The sequence below is a fragment of the Lytechinus variegatus genome, chromosome 19, assembly GCF_018143015.1.
Source record: "Lytechinus variegatus isolate NC3 chromosome 19, Lvar_3.0, whole genome shotgun sequence".
Lineage (NCBI taxonomy): Eukaryota > Metazoa > Echinodermata > Echinoidea > Temnopleuroida > Toxopneustidae > Lytechinus > Lytechinus variegatus.
Genome location: NC_054758.1, coordinates 11,421,799 through 11,436,395, shown reverse-complemented (window position 1 = coordinate 11,436,395; position 14,597 = coordinate 11,421,799). Strand labels below are relative to the sequence as shown.

Below are 14,597 nucleotides of genomic sequence, written 5' to 3'. Positions count from 1 at the left end.
TTAATTTTCTTTTTTTTTCTTCAAATCTTTCGAGTCAATTCACTTTCAAGTGTTGAATCAAACTCATTGGCCAATGCTTGCATCTGTGAATCTGTCCCATTGAAATACATGTGTTTGAAAGTTAATGATACTGATGAATTTGACCATTTTACATTGTCCATTTTCTCATCCACAATTATGTAAGCCAGTATTCTGAACTTTGGTTTAGTGTTTAACCTGGTTAAAGTTGTATTTTAACCATGGATTGCCATTTTGGACCACATAAATTGTTGCTTAATTTGATGAATTCTATCATTTTTCCATAGTCCATTTTCTTCTCTTCCTCAATTATTTTGGCCCGTATACTGAACTTGGGTTTAATGTAAACTGTGGTCTGAAGTTGTAGTCTAAATTTGAAAAGCCAATTGGGACAAAATAAATTTAAGTGTATTTGAAAGTCAAAGTATTAAAGATTCAAGGAATGATGAATAGTTTGCTATTCAAGGAGAATAAAACCCTTGGAACAAGTTAGCTGGTATGAATACAGAAAAAAAATTGATGTCACAGAAGAACATCTCTTTCCTTTGTACATGGAAAATATTTTTAGCCAAGAGAGAGCTATATTACTTTCCAAATCAGTGTTACATGTACATGATAATAGAATTAACAAGCACCCAAGATATTCTTGTAATTTGCAGCTTAGAGGAAATGGCATTCCTTTATAGTAGATTACACATGAAATAAACAATACACGATTTGACATGTACTTACATGAATGTAAGATATACAATTATGAGGTAATCATATATTTCATTGGAATATCGACCCATTTATGAAGGCCACCTGTTTTTCTTTGTTTTTTGACAACATTCTCCCAATTGTCTTGTTTAATTTGACGACCGTGATTTCCTTAACTGTTACATAAAGGTCAAAATCACCCTTGAAAAATGTTGATTTGAATCAATAGAGAAAATCAAACTAGCATAATGCTGGAAATTTCATCAAAATTGGATGTAAAATAAGCAAGATATGAAATTTAAACTCTGGCTTATTTTTAAAAAAAGTTGTACAATTTAGTGATATTTATATGAGAGAGTTGAAGATGTCCCACTTTATTTCTTTTTTCTTTCTTATTGTTTGAAATAAGTACCCAAGTTGACTGAGCCATAACATTAAAAAAATGGTAATTCCAAATGTTCAGGAAAGAATGAAACTTTCTTTCAATAAAACTTAAAATATTATGTGTCATATGATAAAATATTAAAGAAATAGTGAGTGGGTGATATCCCCTCATTTGCATAATGACCAGGATGTGAATATAACATTTTGTGAAACTTTTAAATGTATTACCTTCCTTATTTTACATCCGATTTTGTTGAAATTTTCAGTTTTACACTTGTTTGATTTTTCTCTTTTCATTCAAATCAACATTTTGTTAGGGTAGACTTGTCCTCTAAACTTGATATTGAGGAAAGTTTAAGATACTTTTAATACTAAAGAAGCTACAGAATATCTTAATATCTACAGCAGATTGGCATGTCAGGACCGTTAAAAGTAAGGAGGCTAAAATCAGATAGGAATCTAAAGTAGAAACAGTATGATGGTAAAGTAAGCTGATGCTAAGGATGGTGGTGATGATGGTTGTGGTGGTGATGATGATGATGATGATGATGATGGTGATGATGGTGATGATGGTGATGATGATGATGGTGGTGGTGATGATGGTGATGATGATGATGGTTATGGTGGTGATGATGGTGATGATGATGGTGACGATGATGATGATGATGGTGATGATGGTGATGATGATGGTGGTGGTGATGATGGTGATGATCATTATAGTAATGATATTCATAACTGTTTGATGTTGATGACAAGGATGATGATGATGGTGGTGGTGGTGGTGGTGATAAAAACGGCAATAGCGATAATAATGGTTTAGTTATGGTGATGATGATAATGATGATGAATTGTGATGGTGATGATGATGATGGTGATGATGATGGTGATGATGATGATGATGATGATGATGATGATAATGATGATGAATCATGATGATGATGATGGTGATGATGATAATGATGATGATGGTGATGGTGATGGTGATGATGATGGTGATGATGATGGTGGTGGTGTGATAATGATGATGGTGATGGTGATGATGATGATGATGGTGATGATGATGGTGGTGGTGTGATAATGATGATGGTGATGGTGATGATAGTGATGATCATTATAGTAATGATAGTAATAACTTTGATATTGATGACAAGGATGAGGACGATGATGATGGTGGTGATTATGATGGTGGTGGTGGTGATAATAACGGCAACAGCGAAATAATAATTGTGGTAATAATAAAAATAAAGCTAATAATAATACATGTACTTAATATATAAAACACATAACGAACAACAGGTTTCTCTATGCGTTTTAATATATACCCGGTAGGCCTCTAAGAAAATTCAAATATTACATCAAAAGAATAAGGGTATATATAGACCAACATTGAAGTACTACAGGATTATGAAAATAAGGTGCCAATTTGAGGATGGCCATTTTGTTGCATTATAATAATAATATAATAATAGAACAGCTTTTGTATAGCGCATTACACCTAAAAGATCTCAATGCGCTTTAGGAAAGAAAAAAAGAAGAAAAAATGAGCAAAAGCTGCTGGTAATGCTTTGTTAATATTCTTTTTAGATAAATAAATATGTTTTCAATGCAAATGTCAATTGCCGAATTGTGTCAACTTGCCTTAATAATAATATTAATAATAAGAATAATAATAGCCACAACAACAACAATAATAATGATAATGCTTCACATCTATAGCAAATAACACAGAGGAGGTGTCTTTTTGCACTTTCAAATAAAGGCATAAAAGAGGATGCATATATTACAACATAAAAAGTAATGCTATTTTTAGACCATACCTTAAGTGCCTTTTTCATAGCGATTCAATATTTCTTGCTGCAGAAATTGATGCACGGGGTGTTAAGAAATCTGTTTTATTTTTAAAAAAAATTGTGTTTATTGCATTTCATGAGAAAATTAACAGTTGGATCATGTCTTTTTTTGTACTTCGCTTTCTTCTTTATTCTGCAGAAAACGGGGCCGAGGAGAAAATGTTCATCCTGTAAGATTGTCGTTCACACAGCATGTATGCAACAACTGGAAAGGGTGAGTTTGTAGATTGTTTTCAATTTCACTGAGTTAAACCTATTGAAGATTTAACATATCGTCGCACGCACCACGAAGCGTCCTCTTTGCGCACTTCGATGCGAAAATTAGTTTGGCAGAAAACGCATTTAAAGAAAAGCTTTTTAAAACCAGCAATAAGTGCACCTACAAGGAGAGCAAATTATTTACCAGTGTTTTCGTTCAAAAGTTCTGGTTCAAAAGTTTCATCCCGTATCTTTATATTTTCTTGAAGTGAATTATTTACGCTACAGTGGGCATCGTAACAGAGCGGACGGTTCGTGGTGAAATCTCAAGGGGCGATAGCGCACTGTATCTATTCCACGAACCGTCCTCTCTGGAGCGTTCCATCAACATTTTTGTCCGACAAGTTGTCAGATCTTACAACTTTCCTTGATTCTGATTGGTTGAAAGTCACTGTTACCATAGTAACTGTCGGATAAAACAGTACTTGTTGGATAAAACGTCCGACAAGTCCTTTCATGAAACGCTCCCCTGCTGGGTCACTGGAATCCAAAACCCCTGCTCTACCGACTGAGCTATTGCACCTCTCCGACAATTTTTTTCTCTCTTTAGCAACTGTCTACAGATAAACTTCAAGTACATGCGAAATGACATTTTTGGAAGCAGGAAAAAAGTAAATAACTTTCTGTGACAAGTTTTTCTTTCTTTTGTTACTGTCCACAGATAAACTTCAAGTGCAAACCGACGTTTCGGGACGCAGGGATCAGGAATTACCGGGAGAACCAGGTGGTACGGCATCACTGGGTTCATAGGAGTCGACAGGAGGGTAAATGCAAGCAGTGTGGGAAAAGTTTTCAACAAAAGCTATTCCAGCAGAAAGACATCATTGCCATCAGCTGTTCATGGTGTAAAGTAGCAGTAAGTATTCAGAAGGTCTTATAAGTGTTGCCTATTTTAGAGATTTTTAGTGATCATGATTCGTGAATGTCACCTAGTTATTTCTCAAATCATGTCAATAGGGCAAACTTATTTGGAGAGGCACGTTCTGCAGTTATATGTTTAAATTTAAAATTTGTCTCTTACATGTATATGTATAATAAGAGAGTAAAATGTCTTTTGATTTGAGACCAAACACGCTGTGTTTCAATTATGCATGGTAGATTATGAACGGTACAAAAGGATGTTGGTTGGAAATGATTTTTGCAGATAATTCATGCATGAATCTATATTCACTCTCATTTAGAAATACAGTGTAATAGGGTGTTGTAAGAAACTTGCGATCATTTTTTGAGTTCTATTTTTGGTCCCTATATCAATCATATGTCTTATAGTTAATTGCTAATTAGTGATTGATTGCTAATCTGCTCCTTGAAACAAGAAGTTTAATTTTGATTTGTTACAGCTGTTATGATCTATCAATCATAAAATTGCAACAGAATATTTGCAATGGATTGTAAATATTTTCTTGCACCCCCCCCCCGAGAGATAACAGATACAACATGTAACATAAAAGAAATGGTCGTGAGCCATCCTTTCCAATGCGCAAAGTCATAATATCCCAACAATCTATTCTGCATAACGTAATATTGACATTAAATTTCAAACCATTCTTGCCAATCTCTACATGTAAGTTAGGTTTTGTATCATATCCAGTGTGATGATTCATGAATTGTATAATAATGAAAGTGAAATGCCATCAATCATTCACCTTTATACAAGTAATTGTAAATGAAGTTCCAGATAATAGTTTTTTGTAACACATTCACACTAAAAACATTCAGCTTTCTTGTTGGTTACATTTATTAGTGTGTCAGGAATGAACATTGCTAGTTGATTCTTGTTGATTGATTTAAATTTCATGCCTTGTTCAATCATGAACAAGGTGTTGTGGCCCAGTGGATAAGTCTCCGGACTGTGAACCACAAGGTCCAGGGACCCGTTTCATAAAGATGTTCGTAAGTTAAGAGCGACTTTAAGAACGACTGGTGATCCTTTCTTACGCGCTAAACCATCTCCAATGAATATACCATTACCACAGGAAAGGATCACCAGTCGTTCTTAAAGTCGCTCTTAACTTACGAACAGCTTTATGAAACACCCACCGGGCTTCAAATCCCACCACAGCACTAGCGTCCTTTGGCAAGGCGTTTATCTACATTTGCCACTCTCGACCCAGGTGTAGTAAATGGGTACCCGGTAGGAAGGAATTCCTTGAATGCTCGATGCGCCCGATCAGGGTAGCCGTGCTTAAGCCGGGGTAATAGATTGCAGCGCTTAGAAACATTTGTATTAGGCGCCATATAAATGTTGCATATTATTATTATTATTATCAATCAGATGTCAAATTTCCAGATATAGACTTGAATATCTCATGCAGAGGAGGTATGGAACTAGATTAAATTCATTTCTTTTTTTCTCTTTGTATCCTCCGTAGTATCACAATAAAGTATCGTGCTTCATGATGCAACAGATTGAAGAACCTTGTACCCTGGGTATTCATGCGACTATTATTATACCTCCGACGTGGATTATACGATTACCAAAGCAGAGAATACAGGTAAGGAAGAGAATAAATTGTAAGTGATCCCGTAAATGCCTGATTTTGCTACCATCATCAAATCGTATGCAACCAAGGAAAGCAGTGATATCATTTTAGTGTTTTTATTATTATATGTATATCTTAGACTTTTAGACTCCCAGAATATATGCTTACTAAAGCAGAGTATTCAGCTACTACCACAAAGTATGTTGCATTGCGGTATGTATATTTATACCTCTGACGTGGAGGATAAGATTACCTAAACAAGAGAAGACGGGTTTAGATAAAGGCCCTGTCCGACAAAGAATCATGATTAGTCCCCTAAATGTCTCCTGGTCCCCTGCCTCATAAGCTTATTTCTATAATTCTACTCATAGGTTTGAAATCATTTGAGAATGTCAGTATAATAGGCCTGTATAAGGAAATTTAAGCCATGACAGGTAACTTTTCACAGTTTTTGGTGTCTGCTTTTCTATATTTCATTATCCACTAGTCTGCAAAAAAATCACAGGTATGCACTAATAAAAAAAAGTAACTTGCCCCTGGGTAAGATCGGAAAGATGGTCCTTCTGTCAGTTTTAAACCCATAAACGTGCTTAGGATTGATGCCACTTCTCTTTCTCTTTTTAGGGGTCTTTCAAGAGTTCACAGAGAAAAAAGAAGAAACCGTCGATCAAGAGGAAGTCGATATCGAAGAAAGAAGAAGGCAAGAATCAACGGCCGTTCATCATCAAACCCATTCCATCTCCCCTGATGAAACCGGTTCTTGTCTTCATCAACCCAAAGAGTGGCGGCAATCAGGTAGGACCAGAAGAAATAAGTCAGGATTTATAGATATATTTCATGTGTTGGTTGGCTTGAACTGATGATGATGACGGACCCCAGTGGCAGATCCAGCAGGTTAGATAAAATACCTCCTGCCCCCCCCCCCCTTTTCTCTCTCTCTACTTTTTATTGTTTAAATGTAGTACTGGGAGCCCAGTCTTAGAAGGGTCAATAGCATCTGCTGGTGCCCAATAATCATTGTATTTTCTCATTTCATGTGATGTGTTTGACAGATTTTTATAAGTATTGGAAATAAATGAATTTAGATTTAATATTTAGATGGGTCACCTATTTTCACAGACAATATGATATGGCCCAGAAAATGGTACTGTAATAATAATAATAATTTGACTTATATCGCGCCAAATCCACTCTGTAGAGTGCTCAAGGCGCTTTTTAGGAAATTATAAAAGAAATTAAGAAGAATTGAAGAGAAATGTTTTAAGGTAATGTTTGAAAGTTTCAGAGGTCAAGCACTGTTTGATGTTTTCAGGGAGGCTATTCCATAACTTAGAGAATGAGTAAAGAAATGATCTCCCCCTCCAGGTTTTGGAAACTTTGGGGGTAACGAAGAGAACTGGAAAAAGAGGAACGTAAGGATCTTGAAGGGGTATAACTTTTGATCAGTGAAATGAGATACTGGGGAGAAGAGCCATGAACACAGTGGAAAGTTAACAACAAAATCTTGAACATAATACGTTGTTTTACAGGGAGCCAATGTAGGATCTTAAAATAGGAGTAATGTGAGGAGTAATGCAATCTGTATTGCATAGGAGTTATCTGTATGTAAGGTAATGTAATCTGTATTGCATAATCTATAGGAGTAATGTAATCTGTATTGCATTAAACTTTGCTATATCCGCAAGTGATGTTCTTCACTACATCCTGAATTTTTCATTGTTTTCCTTCACCAGGGAGGGAAGTTGATGACAAAATTCCAGTGGTTAATGAACCCAAGGCAAGTCTTTGATCTCTCACAGGGAGGGCCAAGAGAAGGGTAAGTTTGATGGTGGTGTAGGTGGTAATGGTAGTGGTGGTGGTGGTGATGATGGTGGTGGAGGTGATAATAGTGGTGGTGTTAGGGATAATGATGGTGGTGGTGGTGGTGATGACAACGATGGTGATGATGGTGATGATGAAAGTGATGATTATAATGTTGATGATGATTGTGATAATGGAGGTAATGGCAGATGATTATGATGATGACCATAATTATGAAAATGTTTCATGATGATGATGTTAGTGAGTATAATGATGATGATGATGATGATCATGATCATGAAGATGTAAGTACAATGATGCTGATAATGACATTCATGATAGTGATGATTATTGATGGAATTAATACTGATACTGATCATTAATGACAATGATGGAGATGAGGAGGATGATGATAAATAAAATGACAACAAAATCAAGGAATACATGTAAATAAAAATTCACCCCTGTCCCTTCATATCCTCCAGCCTTGAGATCTTCAGAAAAGTACCAAACCTTAGGATCTTAGCCTGCGGAGGAGACGGAACCGTGGGCTGGATCCTTTCCGAGATTGATAAACTGAAATTCAAGCCAATGCCTCCTGTAGCAGTACTACCTCTTGGTACAGGCAATGATCTGGCCAGGACAATCAACTGGGGAAGGGTAGGTTTTTCTCTTCCTCTTCTCCCATGCCTCTTGACTCCCAGGTTTTTGCCTGAGGCATAACAATGAGTAAATGAGAGTAATAATGAAAAAGGTCACTAAACACCATTTACTGAAAATATGAATAATATGTGTTATGATATTAAACAAATGATTAAAAGAATTTAGTTATATTATTTTATTCTACTTCTTTCTTAAAGATTCCAGTTCTATATGTTCTAGAAACCTCTAGAATGACCTCTGAAATTAACAATGTAAACAACAGAGGTAATCATATTGTCATTTTTCTCTGCCAGCAGTCTCTATTGTCTGCCAAGTTCATTGTGCATTACAAAATACCAATCATTTTTCTGTCTCATGCTGACATCCCAAAGCTTAACTGAGACATTCTGGAATATTCTTTAATCATATGCGTGAATACCCTTAGGAAAAAACAGCTAAATGGATGAATGATATTTCTCTTTCAATTCTTTTTTAAATATATGTATTTTTTGTTTGAGGATCAAATTAATGTAAAAATACGGATATAACTGTGGTTGCTAAGCTTTGACAATGATAGAAACCTGAATAATGAATAAATACAGCGTACAATCCAACTACGATTTTGCATCTTTTTTATTGCTTGTTTTCTTCCTTTTTAATTCATGTTTCTACGTTCATCATGTGATTCTTTTATGTAAAGTGATATTTTTATATTTTCAAATTACTTTTCTGAATAACTCTTGATTCTCCACCATTTTCATTCCCAGGGTTACACAGATGAGCCCATCTCTAAGATTTTACAACAGGTTGAAGAAGGACCAGTGGTGCAACTAGACAGGCAAGTCAAAACCTCTTTCACTTGTCAGAGGCATATCAGGGGGGGGGTAAAATTTGCTTTGAAAGGATCTGCGTGCGGAGCTTTCAACAATAGAAAGTTTATACCACTTTTTGTAAAACCATATTAGCCATTGGAGCAAGGGAAGGGAGTCCGTCATTTCAATATTAAAGGGCAAGTCCACCCCAACAAAACCTTGATTTGAATAAAAAAAAATAAAAATTCAACAAGCATAACACTGAAAATTTCATCAAAATCGGATGTAAAATAAGAAAGTTATGGCATTTTAAAGTTTTGCCTATTTTCAACAAAATAGTTATATGAACGAGCCAGTTACATCCAAATGAGAGAGTTGATGACATCACTCACTATTTCTTTTGTATTTTATTATATGAAATAGGAAATATTTTTATTTTTATTTTCTCGTCATTGTCATGTGAAATGAAGTTTCATTCCTCCCTGAACACGTGGAATTCCATTATTTTAACATTTTGTGCTTCAGGCAAGGAGCTCCTAATCGTCAAATTCGTAAAAATTGAAATATTGTATAATTCAAACAATAAAAAACAAAAGAAATAGTGAGTGAGTGACATCATCGACTCTCTCATTTGGATGTAACTGGCTCGTTCATATAACTATTTTGTTAAAAATAAGTGAAACTTTGAAATGTCATAACTTATTTTACATCCAATTTTGATGAAATTTTCAGCATTGTGCTTGTCTAATTTGTCTCTATTGATGCAAATCAACATTTTTCTGAGGTGGACTTGACCTTTAAACACTGTCGTGAATGCCAAACACCATCACCAACTCAAAAGAACTAACACCATAATTGAAAAAAAACATCAAACACCTGTCCATCACCAACACAAACAACATCAAAACCAAACAAAATTGCCAACATTACCAACACCATCATCAACACCCTATTTAATCCAATGCCCCACTCATTCAATGAACAAGGTGATAATATAACCTTGTTCTCAGTTACATCTCCATGTGTGGCAAAATAAGGATGGCAATGTTTGGCTTATTTTCTCTTTTCTATGGGACAACTGCTTGATTTTCTTACACTGTCAGTTTTCATTACAGCTATTCATCATATAACTTGGCTCTTATGTAAATTTACTTCTTTAAATTATTTTTTCTTAATTAAAAATAGAGATTGAAAATGAAAATTTTCTTGCCATATTACTTTCCACCAATAGAGGGCGTACACAAAAATATGCCCAAAATTCAAGTTCTTAGTGCTCTGGTGAATACAAAACTTATTCCCAAGTTACCAATGAAAAATAAATTGCAATTGTATGGAAATTAGTAATTTTGGTCACAAAAGTGATATTTTAATGATTTTTCAAAGTGTGTGCTATATACAGTATTGGCATACCATAGTCCTACCTGTAGATTCCCCACAGGCAGTATGGTTACAGTGAACCAGTGCAATGCCCTCATGTTTTCAATTTTCTATAGGTGGAATCTCATCACAGAACCTAACCCAGATGTAGCGCTGACGAAAGAAGAGCGAGACATCGACACCAAGCCGTTGGATGTTTTCAACAACTACTTCAGCTTAGGGGCCGATGCAAGGACGGCGTTAGAATTCCACGAATCAAGAGGTAAATCAAGAAAAATATGCAATTGACAGAAATTGTTAAAGTTGCAGATTATGTAAACTTTTAAAAGGGGAATGTGTAATTTGGACACTTTTTTGAGTTAGAATTTGTAAGCTCTGTGAATAATTTTAAGCCAAGGACAAGAATTCATAGTGAACAATTATTGCGATAGAAAGTCTTAAAGATCAAGGTGCTTTTTAAGTAATGTTTAGGCCAGAGTTGTAGATTCCAGAACACTGGAATGCGTCTGCTGTGATTGGATTCCGGGACTGTTTTGGCTCTTCCAGTGTCTCGGACGAAACTAGTGATCAGTGTCGTCAGTTCTAAGAGCTGTCAAGCCAGTCGTACCTTGTGAAATAATGAAAATCACATACACGGATTAGTATAGATGGGCACATTGTGATGCATTTATCATTTCTTTTAAGAATAGGACGTGTTTCCTGCCATGCTCGTTTACTAAGTACAGAATGATTGCTCATTCTCCAGAATTGTTTTGCATGAATTTTTCTTGATAAAATACAGTTTATGCAGAGCTACCAAGTCTCACACATTATGCGTGAGACTCAAGCATTTTGGACTCTTGTTCATCCCCTCAAATCTCTGTCTCACGCAACTATCACAGCCTATCCCCATATACATTGTATCAATGTCTGTGATCTCACTCAGATTCACAGAAAATCTCACGCATAGCTCGTCTTTGAACTTGGCATCTCTGTTTATGGTTAGTTTTTGGATTCTTGGTCCTGGTACATGAAGACTTGTTTTAATAACAAATGTCCACCAACAAGTTTGCTTTCAGCCAATCAGATTAAATCATTTCAGTAGCTGTTATTGCACATTTGTTATTAATGAGAGTTTTGTGAAAACGGCCCCTGATGAAATCAATTTTGCGATTTCTACCACAATGTATTAATCTTCCTTTTTTTTCCCCCTAACAGAGGCAAATCCTGAGAAGTTCAACAGTAGATTCCGAAACAAGATGTACTATGCTCGGGCGGGAGGAACGGACCTCCTGAAGAGGGCGTCCAAAGATTTAACCAAGAAGATCACACTGGAATGTGATGGGGTAGACTTTACTAGTAGGATCCAGGAACTCAAACTACACTGCTTACTATTTCTTAATATCCCCAAGTAAGTTCAGGAACTGGCTGAAGAAAGATTTAGTCCAGTTAAACCAAGAATAATAATCTGTGTTTGCTCATCAAATTGGCAACAATCTATACATTTCTATTCATGTTCATACTTTGAAAAATTTCACAGGAACTCAAGCTGCACTGCTTACTATTTCTTAATATCCCCAAGTAAGTTCAGGAACTGGCTTAAGAAAGATTTAGTCCGGTTAAACCAAGAATAATAATCTACGTTTGCTCATCAAATTGGCAACAATCTATACATTTCTATTCATGTTCATACTTTGAAAAATTTCACAGGAACTCAAGCTGCACTGCTTACTATTTCTTAATATCCCCAAGTAAGTCTAGGCTCACATCAGGCCTGGGCCCCTTCTTACGTAGAGTTGTGATTGTTCCAATCAACCTCAACTAAGGAAAGCCTACATTGTCCTGCTTTTATGCCTCCACCCATTGCATGGTGCTAACTGCATTAAGTTATGTGAACGTTTTAGGATTGTAATAGAGTTTTTGGTTCAGAATAATCTCCAGATTAGGATTAGGGTGCATTTAGTTTGGAGGGTTGGATTTTATTGTTTGGATTACCATGCTGATTTTCGATCAGAGCAATTGTTGCCGGAGCAGATTTCACTGAACCATTGCATGCGTTTCACTGTAAGTTAGAACTCTGTGAAGTTCCTCTATCAATAGCCTTTTCATGTATGGATTTATTTCTAATTGTTTTCATCAGATATGGTGCTGGCACCACTCCATGGGGAAATCCAAGCTCCCTTCAGTTTGAGCAACAGAGACACGACGACGGCTTCTTAGAAATTATCGGATTCACGCCATCTCAAATCGTAAGTAGTTCCTCATAAGAGAAGTTTGAAGTTGGGCAATTACATAAAATATCTAAACTGTTTTCATTGTCCAACCCTAATTTTTCTCAATTTAAGGAAGGGGGGGGGGTGGTCAGATGCACATGAGCCACATGGAATTTGCCAGTTTATTTGTTCAACTGTGATTCAATTCAGTAGGCAACATAGTTGGCTGAGCTAAAATATGTAGATATATAGCAGGGATTTCCTCTGCTCTTGAAAGATTCTGGTATCAACAAACTATAATCTACCCCCATGGAAACTGAAAACAGGACAGTCGTTAAGTTTATAGTTTTATATTTTTATTTTGTAGTAGAAAATATTTATTTGCCTCTTTCATTACTCAGGCTGCGCTATATGTTGGGGGTCACGGTGAACGGATCTGCCAATGCCGGGAGGCCAAGGTCATCACCACCACGACGATACCCATCCAGGTGGATGGCGAACCATGCCGTCTGCCGCCCTCTATTATCCACATCATGCTGCGTAACCAAGCCAACATGCTGCTAAAGCCAAAGAGAAGAGGATCTGTGCCCATTAATGCAGAGTGAGTATAAAGGGATGTTATTATCTGTTTCCAATGGTTTTGTACTGGACACCATTTTGATGAATAAATTACTCGGAGTAGAACGATAGTTGCGACGAGCAGACGTTATGGAATGCCACTGACAAAAGCCTTATGCTGTATTTATTGTTATTATTTCAACTTCCTCATTATCTTATGTTTATTTTTTTTCATTACCTAAGTAGTCTTGCCTGACATTAACTACATACATATTTCTTATCTCAGTTTCTACAACTGTTGCTGTTTGTTTAATGTTTGAAATATGAAATGATTCTATTAATTGTTTGTACTTTGAATACATGACCAATTGAGCCTTTTGGCTGAGACCCATGTTTTTTAATCAACCTTGAATTGAAATGAAAAGGTAAAGTATCCTGCTCTCCTTGGCCGCACAGTTGGCCAAGGCTAAGCATTTTCTCTCTGGTACTCTGATTTTTCTAATGTGTATACATATAGGCATTTCCAATGCTTTTCACAAAGTTTAGGGTCAATGATAATTCATCCCCAATGATAGCCATCACCAATCTGGCTTTAACTCTATTTGAACTTTGCTTTCTCAGCCCTACTTATGGCAAATTTTCTTACCCATAAGAAGGTTAAAGAACAATTTAGTGCGAGAGTGAGGCTCTTACTGAATTAATGTCTCTAACGTGTCCGTCTGTCCAAGATGCCCTGTTGTACAGCAAATCTGTAGTAGCTTCTTGCCTGTTAGCTGCTGCACGTGTTGACCTTCACTTTTTTGGCACTTGACTCTCTGGACACAGAACTCTCACCTGACCTTGACACTGACTCTTGCTCATCGCGGCAAATATATATATAGTAAATAGTGGTAGTAAAATACGAGCTGTGATTGGCTGGATTTGTACCACGTGACCTCCCTTCAAAAAGTTATATTGTACATATGTACAATATAACTTTCGATTTTTGGATGGCAAAATCCATGATGGGGGGCTTAGATTGAGGGATCAATTTACTATAATAAATAGTGAACGTTCTATCATACAACATTACTGGACTATATGAACTCCAAATATAAAATTATCCCTCGTGCAAGCCTATTTCACCTCGGCCTTCGGCCTCGGAGAAATAAACCTGCACTCGGGATAATTTTATATTTGTCGTACGTATAATCCAGTATATTGTACAATAGATTGTACACTATTTATATAATATACATGTATATATGCCGTGCATAATGTTCACTCATGCACAGAAGTGAGTGCAGGGGTATTAATCGTCTTTATCGCCGGTTAAGCCCAGGGGACATTGTTTAACGACCCCTTATGCAACAAGTTCAATGATTTGAATATATGTATATTTTCGGGATCAGTAATCTTTTTTATATAGCAAACGTGCATATACCAAATGAACCAGGTGGATGTTTCATAAAGCTGTTTATTAGCTACAAGTGACTTTATGAATGACTGATGACTCTGTTAGGAATTAAATCAACACCTATGGAA

The 14,597-nt window shown here is 36.1% G+C and overlaps 1 protein-coding gene across 6 annotated transcripts in view; it reads left to right on the top strand.

The window, feature by feature from the left end:
• LOC121405819 (diacylglycerol kinase zeta-like) overlaps positions 1–14,597 on the top strand; it is a 44,321-nt gene that overhangs the window by 14,027 nt on the left and 15,697 nt on the right. For all 6 annotated transcript variants that reach the window (XR_005968706.1, XM_041596783.1, XM_041596784.1 and 3 more), the window contains exons 4-14: positions 3,091–3,165; positions 3,871–4,065; positions 5,582–5,704; positions 6,317–6,487; positions 7,426–7,508; positions 7,978–8,152; positions 8,902–8,972; positions 10,440–10,585; positions 11,521–11,713; positions 12,443–12,551; positions 12,917–13,116. Coding sequence is in view for 5 of the 6 variants with exons in the window: in XM_041596783.1 (XP_041452717.1) it covers positions 3,091–3,165; positions 3,871–4,065; positions 5,582–5,704; positions 6,317–6,487; positions 7,426–7,508; positions 7,978–8,152; positions 8,902–8,972; positions 10,440–10,585; positions 11,521–11,713; positions 12,443–12,551; positions 12,917–13,116 (1,541 nt within the window). In the remaining variant the exon portion in view is untranslated. The remainder of the gene's footprint in view (positions 1–3,090; positions 3,166–3,870; positions 4,066–5,581; positions 5,705–6,316; positions 6,488–7,425; positions 7,509–7,977; positions 8,153–8,901; positions 8,973–10,439; positions 10,586–11,520; positions 11,714–12,442; positions 12,552–12,916; positions 13,117–14,597) is intronic.